Source organism: Podarcis raffonei, chromosome 17 (assembly GCF_027172205.1).
Source record: "Podarcis raffonei isolate rPodRaf1 chromosome 17, rPodRaf1.pri, whole genome shotgun sequence".
NCBI lineage: Eukaryota > Metazoa > Chordata > Lepidosauria > Squamata > Lacertidae > Podarcis > Podarcis raffonei.
In genome coordinates this window covers 30,308,400-30,324,721 of record NC_070618.1, presented here as the reverse complement: position 1 = coordinate 30,324,721, position 16,322 = coordinate 30,308,400, and the positions used below count along the sequence as shown (strand labels likewise).

Here is a 16,322-nt window from a genome sequence, read left to right as displayed (position 1 = left end):
GTATCTGCTGGATGATAGCCATGGCTTTTGGTCAAGGATGTGTTTTTCCATTCCTTTTTCCAACAACTGTTTTTAAGTTTTTTAAAGCAGTGTAATTTGAGGAGGGGGACATGTACTGAGCAGGGGAGCTATGGAGAAAGCTTTACTTGTACTTATAAAACTAGGTATGATACTTGTCACTGTAGATTGCAGTTAAGGATACTGAAATTTGTTAACTGTGTTAACTTCAAATCTGAGATTGAAACTGTATGTCCTCTGCTACAGTTCTGGAACACTGAACAAGGTTTAGCAATATTTCTTGGAGTATAGTAGTTTAAAACAATTAAACCTACCTTGCAATCATTTGTAGAGATTTCCATATATTTCTATAGGAGTTTACTCATTTCTGTTGCAAACCTAAGTGTGCTTAATATCTTAGCATAAAGCTCAGCTTAAGCATATTTACTTCTGCTTAGTAGAAATAGTGTTTAATAAGTTCTATCTGCCAAAATGTCATTTTAAAACTTTTTGAATGTTAGGGTATGTAGTATTTTCACAACTCAAAAGGCCTTTTAAAGCCCACTAGAGGGAACCAGAGTTTTGGCAGTATTACTTCATGCCTACCAGCTGAGATTCATGCCTTAGCTTTCTGGGCTGTTGGCTCAATCAAATTTCCTTCCATAGCACCAGACTATCTTCCCCACCTCGGGCCTCAAGTTTGACATGGATTGTCCACCTGTTATTTGATGTCAGTGACATCAAGCAAGCAGTTTTTGCCCACAAGGTTTGAAATCAACCTGAAAAGCACTGATGGGCAGCTGATTGTTGGGTCTTGTAAAGTACTGTGCTTGGGTTTTAAGACTCCGTGATGTCAGATCCAGGCTGGTGTGTGTGGCTTGGTGGTCTTAACTAGGGGTCCCAATACGGCCAAGTGCATGTTTTCTAAACTGACCCAAATCTGAACACAAAGTTTAATATCACTAACAAATGAGAGCTTTTAACCACAAGGAGTATAGAATCTCTCGAGTACTCTGGAGAGTCAAATGTGCTCGGATTTCCTCTGCCATTAGTTAAAAGTGATCACCATCTTAGTGTGAATTGAAGAGATTATAATAGCTATTATAGGAAGGGCGGGGGAAGCAGCAGCCATCTCATTGTGTGTGCTGGTTCATACTTCTTAACTACAAGAATAGCTTAAATAATGCTATAGCAGTAAGCAAAAAGGTGTGGCTGAGGCGGCCTTTGACAGCATGTTTATGTGAAGCAGAGCATTGGCCTGCATATAAGCCGCACTCCCCCCCCCCCCAAAAAAAATTCAGACAGTGAAAAGCTAAAAGTGCGGCTTTTATTCACGACCGTACGCTGTCAGCAAAGTGGTGCCCTCCCCAGCCAAGGAAGTTGCCTGGGTATTGTCATTTTTCCTCCTCCCCCCATCAATTTTAAAGGTGCAGCTTATTTGCGGGTGCGGCTTATATTCAGGCCAATACAGTAGTTGATATTCCCAGTCCTTGAATCTAAACTAGAGATACAGGTAACTGAAATTTAAGCACTCTCCAGCCAAGTTCTGTGTTTGATTACTGAGCTATGTTCCCTCTCCTTGTGTGGCTGGGAGAGCAGGAAGAACAGGAAAGTAGTATTTAACGAGGTTAATTTGCTGCAGCTTTCTTTGACTTAAGAGAGGGGAACCTCCAGCCCTTCCATGTTGTTAAATTCCAACCCCCATCAGCATGATCCTAGCTGCAGTCTATGATTAACTCACAAACACACAGTTCAGGGCTTCAAGCCATTTTAATTTTAAAGTTGTGTCTTTGTACAAAGTTATTTTTAAACACCACCATGAAAAAGTGACCATTGTAGTGACCTTATCCCTGCTGGAGGGAACTTGAGACACTTGATGCAGCTTTGTTTATCTAATTTCATTCCATCAGGAGAGCTGATCATTGCTCTTGAGTCAGAAAAGGAGAGATTCTGCCTTGCTGTGTACCCCACAGATCGCTGCCCAGTTTGAACCACCAGCTCTCCCTACGAAGTAAATGTATTATTCCTCACAAGAGATAGCTGGTGTTACTAGTGAATTCAGGAGACTTTGAACTGTAAATGGCTTATCTTCAAAAGTAAGGAATATTTTTGAGCTGCAGCTCTGATCTCTTCAGTAGGTGATAGCATAGCATGCACCAAGTAGAGAAAGCAATCTCTTAAAGCAACAGACCTATCATATCCCAATCCTTCCAAGAAGCAGATGAAGGTGCAACTTAGATTAACATCCCGACTGAGAACAGACCAGCAGTGATGTTTGCACTAGCCTGGAAGGATATAAGTTTATTCCATAGGTTTTTGTGGCTAAGATTTTGACTAACCACCCCGACAGACTTTCATTCCTTATTCCCCTGTTGAACTACTAAGGGGACTGGTCTTCCTTATATTTTTCAACCTCCGCCATAAGCACATAAACAACTAAAGCTAGATAATGCCTCTTTCTCGTAAAGCAGTTAAAGGGGTGATAATGCAGGGACTGCACTCAGGTGCACCTGCTGTTTTGAGAAACTTTCTTTCCTCTTTGCCTCTATTTCAATTCAGGCCATATAGCAAAATATACATATTATTGCCATCATCATGTACCAGCAACTGGAAAAAAGAAGACCTCAAATCTACTTTTAATTCATACTTTAAGATGGAAGAGTCTCCAGACTGTCTGTCTACTGCATCTTAAAAGGGTGAATCTGAAAATGCAAGGAAAGCTCCCTCACCTTTCAAGAAAAATGTACAAATGAATAATTGAAAATAGAAATCCAGTGTTTTGTAGAATAAAGCCCATACAAAATATGTAAAATCACTCAATCCCAGCCACTCTACCCACCCCCCATACCCAAGGCTACTAGTATTTCCCTGCACCTTCAGGTTCTTCCCTTTAACTTCACATACTGAAGTTCCCCTTGCTGCTCCACTCCAAACCTACAAACACTTCTTCATAAGCTGAGGAAAATCAGCCTCAGCAGGCAATCTAGAGAAGCATTTGCCCTTCAGGGCTCTGTCCAGTCCCCCTATTTCAAAGTTTTGTTACCACAGATTTACATTCAGAAAAGCCCCACGCCCCAGTCCCAGTACTCATTCATAGCAGGAGAGGAAAAACGGGGCAGCCATGGTAAAAAGCAAGCAGCTTAAGGGGTGATCACAAGAAAGATGAGGGGGAAGCGACCAGGTGACACCCGCTTATGTGAACAAACATGGAAGGAAAAGAAAGAAAAGATCACATTGGTAGCAAATGGTCATCTCGCTCTTCAGACTCTTCCCCTAGTTGGTCATCACCAACACCACGATACGCAGCTGGTACATTCCTTGGTTTCGACCGGCACACAAAATCACAGCCATCCTGTAAGCACACACAGGTTAATGTACAAATGCCAGACCACAAATAGTGATTGCAGTATTAACCCCTGTCTCCATCCAGATTCCACCTCTTAGCATGATTTGAGGACTTCAATGCTGAAGGGACTATAGAAAGACGTGGCAGCCAAATAAGCACAACTGCCATACCTAAAGCACATCAAAGGCCTTGCATAGGCAACTAGTAAGTAAAAGCTTAGCATGAGAGTGTCAGCTCAGAAGTTCCCACAAGGAAACAAGCCAACTCTAAAGGGAAGCCCGCTGACAGGAATGTATTAGCTGCAATCTCCAACAAAAACAATAGCTATATTTGGACAACACAATAAATCTGTTTGTTTAGCCAGAACAAACTTTCAATTCATGCACTCCCTCTCGTTCAGTGCAGCTGCAAGGAACTGAAAGGCTCTGCTTCCATCTGATTAAACAGTGTATCATTTTGTCCGAATGCAAACTGGGTAATCTCAAATTATTAGTTGACACAATGCAATTTCAAACCATTGCTCTGAGAGTGGCTTTTATCAACAAATATTAGTAGAGATTAATCACAGTCTGGCATTAGACATCATACTAAATGGCACTTAAAAAATTGTAACAAGCTGGGTCCCCAAGCTTCACTGCGGCTTCTTTACATGGGGGTGGAGGCACCTTTTCTATCTAGGGGCTATTTTTATCTCCCTCCCTTGGAGGGCTGAATACGACAGGTGGACATCACTATGGTGTCAGGTGATGCTGTGCTTTGAAGCCCAAATTGTCAGGACTTCAAAGAACAGCACAGGGCTGTTTGAAAGTCCTTCGTTTTAGCGAGATTCTGATGCAAGCCAGCTCCTGAATCAGGATGGGGTTTGTCAGGATTCAATCCCATCCTCCCACATATCAGCTGATGTCATGAGGAAAAGGGCTTTGCGGGCTATGATTGGTCCACAGGTTGGAGGTTACCCAGGCCTGCTTAAAACAAGATGTTAAAACTAGATTCATCAAAATGCCTGAATGCACATACAGTGGTACCTCGGGTTACATACGCTTCAGGTTACAGACTCCGCTACCCCAGAAATAGTACCTCGGGTTAAGAACTTTGCTTCAGGATGAGAACAGAAATCGTGCTCCGGCGGCAGCGGGAGGCCCCATTAGCTAAAGTGGTGCTTTAGGTTAAGAACAGTTTCAGGTTAAGTACGGACCTCCAGAACGTATTAAGTACTTAATCCGAGGTACCACTGTATACCTTTCCTGTGGCACAGGTAGACGCAGCTTGTGTGCATGATATCAGATGCAAACTCTGGAAGAATCACAGGTTGCCCCTTGCTGCTGTACAGATTTGTCTGTTTTGCTACTTACTGCCACTAGGTTGCCCAGATCTTGCCAGAAGGCCAAGTGGGGGAACTGCTCCATGCCTTTTGCTCCCACCAACAGACGCTGGTAAAGAAATCCCCCAATGAGGTACACTGCAACCAATGGAGCAAGCCTGAAAGAGAATGTCAAAATACAAACAAACCAGGAAGGCAAAAGCTATGATTTCTAATAAAACTCAGAACATGTTGATGTTCTCTTACAAACCGCTTAAGAACTTATAATGAGGCTGACTGGCATAGGAGATTCCAACCTTTATGGTGTAATATGTGTTACTCCTAAAGCAGCTAGTCAAATTCTAATTTTGAGCAACCAGAGGAGAGCCCAATGTGCACAACTTTAGGCTTAATGGTTGTTAGGTATCACACTGAGTATACACAGCAGCATAAAATATGGGAAGGGAATGGGGAATAGGAATCAATATGGCAGGCAAATTATTTGCCCAGAAATGGGGAGGAAAATGGGTACACTTTAGGGAAACTAAATTGCGGGCTACATTTGAGGACATTTGTGCAAGTTTATTTCCCTGTACAGTGGTACCTCGGGTTACAAACTCAGCTAACCTGGAAGTAGTTGCTCCGGACTGCAAACTTTGCCCCAGGATGGGAACGGAAATCGTGCGCCAGCAGGCCGCATTAGCGAAACCGCGCCTCAGGTTAAGAACGGACCCCCGGAATAAATTAAGTTTGCAACCTGAGGTACCACTGTATCCGTTTGTAACATCCAAATCTTCCAACATCTTGTGAGATTTGCTGAAGCCCAATCAGAAGCTGTGCTTATAATTCGTGTCTAAACAGTGAGCAGTAATTTAGGCTCTCCTGTGCATCTATGAAATTGCAAGGCCCAGGGCATTTGTCATATGTATAATATAAACCAGAGCTTTCTAGACTGTGCGTCCTGAGAAGTTAGTGTGTTGGTTGCAGTGTGTGGGTGTGTCCCACAAATGCTCCCCGCACTCCTCCCGGGGCTGGAAAGGGGTTAGTTTAACCTCTGGTTTGCTAGTAAAACTGAATTACTGTGTTGTGAAATGATGCATGTCTAAAAAGTGTGTCACCAACGTGAAAAGTGTGGAAAGCTCTGATATAAACACATGCCATACTGTCATGCCTAACTAAATATTTACCAGGAAGCCAGTGCCCCTAACTACATATGTATTCTTTTGTCTTAAAGCAACTGCCTTGGGCTAAACCTTCCATTCCCCATGGCCAAAGACCTTTACTTCATTCATCCTATGCTCCATACAAAACCTGATTCTGTGGATTCGCATTTACAGAAAAGTGTCTCGTGGATAAACTTTCAGCAGATTACTTTTCTAGACCCTTTCTAATAAGGCACTGAAAGTAGGGAACAGCACCATGGCACCCTTCTGTAATGGAGGACAATGTGTTCCACTGTTTCATTTCTACCCTGTATGCTCAGTTGACAAGGGCAACACTGGGAATACTAATGTCCGATACCACTTGTACTCTTCAAAGCTTTGTCCCCAATTCTGTTTAAAATCTGTACTGAACCTCCAGGTGAGATACTCTGAAAATCTGGAATACTTTCTCGCCAAGTCCTGAGAAATTGAAGCTACTTGTTGGTAGGGCATGTGCCTGTTTTGAGAGCCTATTTTAGATGGGGTTGCACTTTGCAGCTTTGAATGCTTTTAAGATCTAGCCTTTAAGTGGCATCTATAGCGTCAAAGTGCAAATAGATAAATAGGTACTGCTCCGGCAGGAAGGTAAACGGCGTTTCCGTGCGCTGCTCTGGTTCGCCAGAAGCGGCTTAGTCATGCTGGCCACATGACCCAGAAGCTGTACCTTTTTATGGCATGAAGTGCCGTCTACGTTCCAAGTCTAGTGCCCACCTTCCCACCCGAAAAGAAACAGCCACTATTCATGAACTGGTGGCATACAACTTACACTGCCGTGATGCACTGAATGTGGGGACACATTTGAAATTTCAACTAGTCCAAAGTACAGGCCTTAAGATTGTACACATATACACCAGGCTGTTGGTACCAAATCTCATGTCTTTCTGGCACCAAGTAAAGAACTTATTGTTGAAACCAGGCACTATTAAACTGTATTATCAGAATGGCTTTTATCTCTCAAGTTGCTCTGATGCTGCTCAGTTTTAACTGTTATTTTCATTTTTTAATCCCGTTTTATATGTTTAAAAAGAATATGCATGTAAGCTACCCTGGAAATTGCTAAACCAAAGATGGAGTAGAAGAAGAGTTTGGATTTGATATCCCGCCTTTCACTCCCTTTAAGGAGTCTCAAAGCGGCTAACATTCTCCTTTCCCTCCCTCCCCCACAACAAACACTCTGTGAGGTGAGTGGGGCTGAGAGACTTCAGAGAAGTGTGACTGGCCCAAGGTCACCCAGCAGCTGCACGTGGAGGAGCGGAGACGCGAACCCGGTTCCCCAGATTACGAGACTACCGCTCTTAACCACTACACCACACTGGCTCTCAAAAGTATTAAAACTTTTAGACAAACTTACGTAATGAGCAATATAGAGCCGATACTTAAGTGAGAGTCTTCTGGAGGGCAGGCCAAGCTGCTCTCTAATTCAAAGAGGTAGAAGCATTCCTCCATCTTATCTCGTTCTTCTGACACCATGGTGAAACCACTCTGTTTATGGGAAGATAGCACACGCATGGAAGCCCAATAAAAGACATCTATCACCTTAAATATATACAGGGACAAAGTTCCGTCCTTCCCCTGAGAACTATGCTCGCCAGTGTCCTTCATTTTCTTCAAGAACCATCTAACAGTGCCACCTCCCACTTCTGAGCGAGATACATGTTCAGATAAATATATGCTGTAGGCCTCCTGGGCTGTACTTTAAAATGCTAGTAGGAGACTCTGTGTTTGACTTTTTCTTTACAACAGGAACTTCCCAGCCCTCCCAATAGCCCTGGACTATCCTTCTTCGGGTGGCGCTGTGGGCTAAACCAGAGCCTAGGACTTGCTGATCAGAAGGTCGGTGGTTCGAATCCCCGTGATGGGGTGAGCTCCTGTTGCTCGGTCCCTGCTCCTGCCAACCTAGCAGTTTGAAAGCACGTCAAAGTGCAAGTAGATAAATAGGTACCTCTCCGGCGGGAAGGTAAACGGTGTTTTCGTGCGCTGCTCTGGTTCACCAGAAGTGGCTTAGTCATGCTGGCCACATGACCTGGAAGCTGTACGCTGGCTCCCCAGAGTCGGGCACGACTGGACGTAATGGTCAGGGGTCCCTTTACTTTTACCTTTTACCCTTCTTCAAAACGTGTTCATTTTCTAAGTGAGCAGCCTTTCCCCTCCAACCAACATATAAGTTCAAGCATCGTGGTATTCCTGCCAAGCTGAAAAATCTCATTTTCCAAGCATGTAATTCAGCTCTTAAATTATTCAGCGTGATTAATACTGGAGGTAGTGTAATGAGGGGTGACTCCTAACCATTGGCCAATATACCCTGGAATTATTTTTTTTTTTAATAACCCTTTCCAGTAGCTACTCACTGCTAGTGTCTTCTTGTTGCAGGTGATCATTACTATGGCTTTTCTCGGCTCCTTCCCACAGTGGCTAGTATAGGGGTCTCCCCCCTTATAGGTCAGTAAAATCCATGAACCTGCCAAGACAGAAAACCAAGACACCCTGTGAGGCATATGTGGTATTGGAAGAGCAATGGATAAGAGTTGTTGGAGGATAAATGTATCTTACTTCCACTGGCAAGATGGGTCTCGTTGATTCGTCCCAACACCATTGTCTGTTGCTTATTGTTGATCTGCACCAGGCCAGAATTGGTCTTATTGCTAGCATTTCGACACACCCGGAACTTGTAGGTGTATTTCTCACCTTCACTCTCACCTTCAATTTCAAAACTGCAGAGGGAGATGCCACAGAGAGAAGCCTTACAAGCATTGCTGCTCACACATTTGCGGGGGTGGGAGGGATCCTAACCATAGTCCTTCCCACTCAAATTAAGGAGCATCTATACCAGCCAACCCCCTTTATTCCAAATTCCATTAGGAGAGGTTTTCACAAACTTAAAAATAAATAAATCACATTCTACAAATTCTGCTCTAAAGTGAATGAGAAACACCCCAAATCCTGAGGCATGAAAAAAAGGGAGATCAGCATGTATCTCCCTTTAAACATATATTTGTTACCTGCTCTTTACAAGAAGTCCCAGGGTGGGGAATACAAATTAAAATACAACTGTATTTTTCAAAAGCTGAAAACACTGATCTAAGTAAAACAATACAGCTTCGGATACTCACATCCAGCCATCCCCCAAATGCCCGAGTGAAAATGTGTGCATGTCACCAAAATGTAAATAACGTTGACACAAAGCATACACATCTGGGGGCAGCAAGTTCCAGGGTTTAGTAGCCATCACAAAGAAGGCTTTCCCCAATACGGTTGATCCAGAGCATGGATCACAGGTGCCAAGCCTTCTCTGCAAATCAGCCAGAGCTAGAAATAAGCACTCCTTGCTCTGAAGTCACCAGGGACTCAAGTGACGGAGCTGGATCAAAGAGCAACCCCTTTCCATGGCAGTGTGACATCCCACCCTCATTCCAAGAAACTGTCTTGTCTTGATTCAGTTTCAATTCAAGAGTCTTCATTCAGCCTATTACCACTTGTAAGCACTGGTCAGGAACCTGAACGGCCTCTTCCAATTCTGACATAACAAGAGATAGAGCTGAGCATCATTGGCATACTGATGACACCTCATTATGTGTCCCTGGCAACTTCATATAGATGTTGAACAACAAGGGTGTTAAGATGAAGCTCTGTGGGACACCACACGTCAATTCCCCTGGATGGAACAGTCCTTCCACTTCCAATCACCTCCAGGATCCTGTCTTGCTGGCACGAACTGAACCACTGCAACACAGTGCCTTCCATACTCAGAGCCAGGCCAGAAAGATACCAGGGTGAAAGGAATCAAGAGGTGTGGAAAGTTTGAGAGGAATCAACTCAACTCCTGCCTCTCTCCCAACAAACATTATCTAGCAGGGCAGCCAAGGAAGTTTAGGCTCCGTCTCTGGGACTGAAGCCAGTTTGAAATCCGTTCGGATTAATCTACTTCCTCCAATAATGCCTGCAGGTGGCTTGCCGCCAGCCTCTCAAGAATCTTGCCCAAGATTGTGAACAGGCAATTGTAATGTAACACTTCTGGTCCTCTGAAGGATCCTTCTGGTCCTTCAAGGCAGGCAGCACATCCCCCTTCTGCAGTATGGCACTGATCAATCCTTGAGCCCACTCCACCAATCCCCTCTGGATAGACATGATGGGCAAGGGTCAGTCAGCCAAACTCCTATAACCAGCTTCTCCACAGAGCCAACAAATCCTGAGTTAGATGGTTATCTGGTATTGCTATAACTGGTGCCCAGAACTTCAGAGATACCCTATGTTGGGCAGATGTAATCAGCTTATTCACCACTTGAAACAGCCCTGCTGGACTGAAGAGGCACTGGTGGCAGAGAGGCACACTTTATTTGCAGTCACTGCTGCCATGTGGTATACATGACCAAGTATTCTTGCCTGTATCTGGTCAGTGTTGCATTTACAATCTAGCCATTGCCACTCCTGTTTAATCATGCAGTTCCCTGGTATACCAGGGAACCCTGGCATGCTCACCAGTTGCAATGATGACCCCTGAAGCAACTGTGTTTATGGCCCAGTGCATCTTGCTGTTCTACAGCAAGAGTAGAGCCTCAACAGGAGTGCTAGCCATCTCAGCTGGAAAATCCCCCCAAAGTATTCAGGAACCTTTATGAGTCTATTAGTCTACAGGGTGGACCATCTCAATAGGCCCTCCATCCCTATGGGTGATACCATCAGAGGGAACCCAAACCAAATCAGGAAATGGTCCATCCAAGACAACGGCCTCATTACAAACCCCACAATCAACTGAACCAAGCTATCCCACTCTGTTGCAAAGACCAGGTCCAGAGTATGTTTGTTTGGACACATGGGTTGCACCACTGATTGATCAGGACAAATCTATGGTTGTCCAGGTGGCCATGAGGTCCTAAGCTAGTTCACTGGAGGCTGAATTGGAGTGGGTGTTGAAGGTACGTGGCACTACTCTGGAAGGATTCTCCAACACCATGCTCAAGATAACCTTCTGGTTAGCAAAGGAAGTGCCATGCAATGGGGTGGACAAGAGACCAGCAGCATCCCCAGTCTGTTCCAATGACTCAACACCATGAAACCCCTCAAATCTAGTCAGTAGGGTTTGGCCTCCTTAGGGATTACAGCTGTGACTCTCCCCAACCCAGTTAATGCCTAATCTTCCCAGCCTGCTCACCCAGGTGTCAATAATGAATACCTGCATATTTCCTTTCGCAGATTTTGGATTGCGGATTGGTGGGGTAAGTATTCAAGTAGTGCAAGAACAGAGGTGCTGTTTCAGGCATGGCCAAACTTGGCCCTCCAGATGTTTTGGGACTACAACTCCCATCATCCCTAGCTAACAGGACCAGTGGTCAGGGATGATGGGAGTTGTAGTCCCAAAACATCTGGAAATTATATCTGAGACTTACCCAGTAAGGGCATTAAGTATCTATACCAGATGTCCACAAGGCCTCGTGAACAGCAGAATATTGCCAATGAGCTGTTAATTTTATTGGGGGCGGAATAAACTCATTCAGCAGCCATCTTTTCACAACAGGAACGCAATCACTATGAGCAAGTAGAATTCTTATGAAAATCACTTGTTGACACTAGCCAGGCCTGACAAGCAGCTAAGGTGGTTGGATATTCCCCAAGGGCAGTGACTCAAAAATCCCTCTTGAGCAATTGCTCCTGACATCAGCCACATTGAAGCCACCCCAACAAGTCAATCAGCCACAGGCACTGTACCTTCTGCCGAAAATTGGCGTCAACCTCTCCAGCAGCTTCTTTTCTTTTGTGGATTCACTGCTTTCCTCCCCAAGTAGATCACATTCATTGTCCTTTGCCATCACAGTGGTTATGAGGGCTAGCAGCACAGCATGGAAGCAAGGGTGAGCCAGGAACATTCTACAAGCAGTTGTCTAGAGTAAGGGCAGGTGATGAAGAACAGATGTAGACAAGGCGTTAATATGGCAGCCTGACATGAAACCTGAGTTGCAGAGATCAACTGAACAATCAACGCCTACTTTTTCATTATGGCTTTTACATGGAAAGGTGGACATTCTATAAGCAATCTCACAGTCCTGAATTAAGAGACAACTGGGATATTAGTCTCACATAAATGACAACCTGCAATAATTTGGCACTGAGAGAGAGGAAATTCACTACTTTTAAGGCAGGAGTGGCCAACTGGATCCACTCAGTAGGCTGAACCCTCATTTCCCCCAACAGATATGTTTCACATCCTCTTTGAAATGTATGAAGTACATCTTCAGTTCAGTGTTTCTTACTATCGTTATGTCTCATCTCAAACCACTCTCAGAAACTGTTGTTAATTCTGCATTGTCATATGCTATTTTTATGTTGTTAATCATTAAAACAAGAAGTGAGCATCTCATAAACGATGATTCACTCAGACCACACATGGAAGCTTTTAGAAATCAGTCAGTAGGTGCATTTTGCTTTTTTGTTTTGCATTTCAAGCCATCCAAATGTAGGTGGGCTGCATGATAATTTCTGCAAACGTATTTGCAAGGCTGGCCTAATGTCTTTGATGCATGAATAGTCACCTTCTTTTTAACTACAGGTACAGCACGGACAAATTTAAGTAGCTCATAAAGTGCCATTGACTTTGTTGATAAATTTTAATACTTAATTATTAGCACACTTGAAAGAGCCATTTTGGCGAAATTGCCAGTTGCAGCAAAGGTCTTGAGTGTGGCCTATCATGTTGGAAATGTTCACCTTGGAAGACTCTCGCTGCTCTAACTCTGGGTGTGGGCTTTGAAAGATCAGTCCAGGAAAAGTCAACATCCTCTCAGTAACTGAGAACCCACTCTCACCCTTGATAGCCCAAAATGAAACATTGAATCCTAAGGATTTGGGGTTAGGCGGGGAGGAGGCAGCCCTTGTGCTCAGAATTGCAAAGAATCTGTTCCACAGATGGGCGGAGAGAGCTTTGGAAGGAGCCGCATACAGGTGGCGGCGGGGTTGGGACGAAACTCCTGAGGCGGCCTCGTTCCCGTCACTCGAGTTGCGGAGGTAGAGCGCCACGCGGAACGCGGCACCGGGCACCCACCTGCCTGCGGCTCACGTGTCCGCCCCGCTTCGCGTGCAGACGTAACTAAAAGCGCGCGTGTCCCTGCGACGGGTTCGCCCTTCGGCATGGCAGGCCCCGGGCGCCGAGGCCGCCTGCTGGTCACCCTCTACCTCACCCCTGCAAAGCCCTTCCCTGACCCCCCACCCCACCCCCCCAAGTGCCCCAAAAGCCCCGCCATTTCCACAACTCGACTGCCGCCAGGTTTCTTCAAAGGGGGGGGGGGAGCGAGGCCGGAGCTTGAGGAGGAGGGGGGTGGGGGTCCCACATGCCCTCCGCCCCCTCACCTCTCTCGCCCCCCGGAGCCTGCAGCAAGCGAGGTGCGGCTGAGGGGAAAGGGGGAAGGAGAAGGGGAGCAGGGTCGCGGAGCGGCGCCGTCACCTGGGGCTGCCCCGGCCCACTGCGGCGATCGACGTCGCGTCTCGGCCTTCCTCCCCGCGCCTGTCGCCGGCCCCCGAAGCCGTTACCGGAGCCCGGAGGAGGAGGAAGAGGAGGGCGGCTCGTGACCAGTCATGCTACACAAGCGGAAGAGGAAGCAGCAGCCCGTGCCGTACAGCCGAAGGCTCATCCTCTTGTCGACCGGAAGGAGGAAGCGGGGTAAGGGAGGGTTTTGGTCCAATCGGGTGGAAGCGGCTCGCCGAGTCGTTTCGCCTTCCCCTACCTCCGGCCCCGCCTTCCCGTGCTTGCAACCTGACCAATGAGAGGCGGAGGAGCGAGTTCGCGGAGGGGCTTCGGCGTGACAGGCGACTCGGAGCCCAACCCGCCTCCGTTCCAGTTCTTGGTCTTGTCGACGACGACAAGGAGGAGGCGGGTGAAGGCGGGGGCGGCTCTCATTGGCTCTTCAGCGGCTGTCACGGGATAATCACGAGGCCTCCCCTCCCTCCCCTTCAGACTTTGAATATCTGACAGTTTATTATATGAATGGGATAAATAAAATAAAATGCTGTGCCGTGTGTTATTGTGATGTTCGCTATTATGCTACGAGCTTTTGGTGTTTAAATGCTGCAAGCCGCCGCGGTGACCCTTGGATGAAGGGCGGTGTATACAAATTTAATAAATAAGATTTAAATGAATAACGTATTCGCGTTTTTATATCGCACTTTTCTCACGCCAAGCAGCTCAAAAGTTTAGCATGAGGTTCTCCTTCCCCTTCCTTTTCTCAACAATTGCCTTTCTCCTACATAATTCTAGCTTCTTTTTTTGTTAAATCAGCATTTCCCCAAAAGAACGTGCACAGATTATGGTCATCAACTAGAAACTCACAATTGTTAGCTTATGTTTTATGAAGTTGTTGCCGTTCTCATGAAAGGAAACACAGCTGTTGCTTATTTGCACGTACTAGTCCAGGAAATGATGCAAATTAAAAATGCTCTAACCACAACTGAGATTGGAGCGGTCTGCAGAGAAAGGGCAAAATCTGTAGCTGCCTGTGTGAGGGTGGCAAGGTGAGACTATAATGGAGAGAAGCTGTAACAAGTAGAAAAGAAGTATGGGTGCTCCAGGGGGCATAACACAAAATGCCCTGTCCTTTATATTATTATGGTGGCTCAGTGGTTCCATCAACTCATCCTGGCAGCAACAAGAGTCATGTTGTAGCCTTTTTAATCCATGGGTAGGAATAATTGTTGCACCCGAGCAGAGACAAAAGGAGCCAAACGACACCAGAGAAAGAGCGTTTTATTCTGCCATGGGGTGGGGGGTGGGGGGAGAGAGGCACCTGTGTGATTCAGTTCACAAAAGACAGGCCGCACCGAAAACATTTTACAAGCAGGTTTTATCCTTTTTTCAAACTCTCCCCCTTCACAGATTCTTACGTAGAAATGTTGCTTTTCGTTCTCTGGCTCTGCTCCCGGAAGTATGTTGCAAGTCAATGTACCAGGACAAGGTTATCTTGGATCTGGGGAGCGAAAAGCTTTACTGTTCTCAGCTGTAGGTTTGTTACAGCGTTTTTGTTACAGAGAGGACTGCTTAGCTCGTGCTTTTTGTCTTAGAGGAATATGCAATTTTAAAATGTGTACGCCGAGGCCTGGCGGGGGGGGGGATTCACAAACAGTTTTTAGGGCTTTCTGGGGTAACCCTAACTGTACCCCTTCAATGTTTCTATTTCTAAAGCAGAAATTCCTCATTTCCTCAGTCAGTTGCTGCCCTTGCTTCTTTGTGGAGGTGAACTGTTGTCAGAGCAAATGGGGAAATGTGACTTCTGTCTCTGGTACTATTGTATTTTTTCTTGCAACCACCAATAAAAACTTTGCCACTGCTTATGTTCTAGCATTTGTCCGGTCTTCCAATAGGAACCTGACATAGTAAGCCTCTGATTTTCCCGGGAAAGGTACCAGCAAGGGTAATACCAGTTCAGCCCTGGCTTGCTCATATTTTGCACAGTGCAACAAAATATGTTTTATGGAATCGATGTCTTGAGCACACGAGCAAAGTCTGTCCTGGTGGGGAACTCCTCTCAACCTCCAAGAACCAATGATCCCTTTATTCTGAACAAAATGCTTGTTTAACCTGGATGTAGGCTGTATGAATTGTGTATTACTTTGTAACAATTTGTTGGGTCTCTGGACCGTAGTAAAGGTTGATGATGTATTTTTTCTTTCTGCTCTGTCTTGCGACGAGACAGGATGTCTGTATGAGGGCTGCTCCTCTCATACGTGTTTGTTATGTTCTTTAATCTGTAATTAGTAGAACTAAAGTAGGTATGCCAACTCCGTCTGCACTGCTTTAACTCTGCTATACCGGGTGCTCACAAGAGAGCAGCTGTGAGTCCCAGAACATCAGGACCCCTTCCCGGGAATGCTGCGTAGCTGCTCCAGTGCCGGAGGAGGCCATGAGGCCTGCAAGAGTGTTCCATTAGTGTGGCTGGTGACGGCACCATGGCCTCTCAGAGAGCATGGCCTGAAGGGACAGTAGGCCAGACCGCAAAGCCTCACCTGTCAGTCAAATGTTTTGGCTCCTTATCAGAATTTTCTCCATTCAGAACCAAGATGGGAGTCGGGTTTTATATCAGCTCAGGGGAGGCATGTCCCATTTCGCTGCTTGAGGCCAAATAGGAAGCACCGCCCTGCCGCTGCATCTGCCACCTGTGTCACCTGCCCTGCCACCTTCAAGAAGTGGCGCCAGCATTGGGACTGATTTCAGGTGAGATCTCGCTGGTTTCTGATGAAATCTCACCTGAAATTGGAGACATCTTGGCCAAATTCAGTGCCGGCTCCTCTGCTCCTGGTGCTGGCCTCAATGCACATAATGGCTGGGCCGGCTGCAAAATTGTAAGATAGCCCACCATCAGGATTTCCATATTAGGTTGGGGAAGTGCTTTTTTGCTGGGGGTACTCAAGGGTACACAGCACTGGCACCTTTTCTTTCTAGAAGAAAAGCACTGCGTTGGGGTAAAGCTATCCAATGAATTTGTGGCTGAATTGAGGT

General features: G+C 45.8%; 1 protein-coding gene across 3 annotated transcripts; it reads right to left on the bottom strand.

Moving 5' to 3' along the window:
* Nucleotides 1-1,748: 1,748 nt before the first annotated feature.
* On the bottom strand, nucleotides 1,749-13,470 carry M6PR (mannose-6-phosphate receptor, cation dependent). 3 transcript variants are annotated; one of them, XM_053370714.1, is made up of 7 exons: nucleotides 13,184-13,470; nucleotides 11,549-11,721; nucleotides 8,396-8,556; nucleotides 8,194-8,303; nucleotides 7,197-7,327; nucleotides 4,696-4,822; nucleotides 1,749-3,349 (listed from the first exon to the last, which is right to left on the bottom strand). In XM_053370714.1, the coding sequence occupies exons 2-7, from the start codon at nucleotides 11,704-11,706 to the stop codon at nucleotides 3,227-3,229; spliced, it is 810 nt and encodes a 269-aa protein (XP_053226689.1). In that variant the 5' UTR covers nucleotides 11,707-11,721; nucleotides 13,184-13,470; the 3' UTR covers nucleotides 1,749-3,226. The 3 variants fall into 3 exon arrangements, with proteins under 3 accessions (XP_053226689.1, XP_053226688.1, XP_053226690.1); XM_053370713.1 differs by having other exon boundaries at nucleotides 13,278-13,469; XM_053370715.1 differs by having other exon boundaries at nucleotides 13,364-13,469.
* Between the last annotated feature and the right edge of the window lie 2,852 nt (nucleotides 13,471-16,322).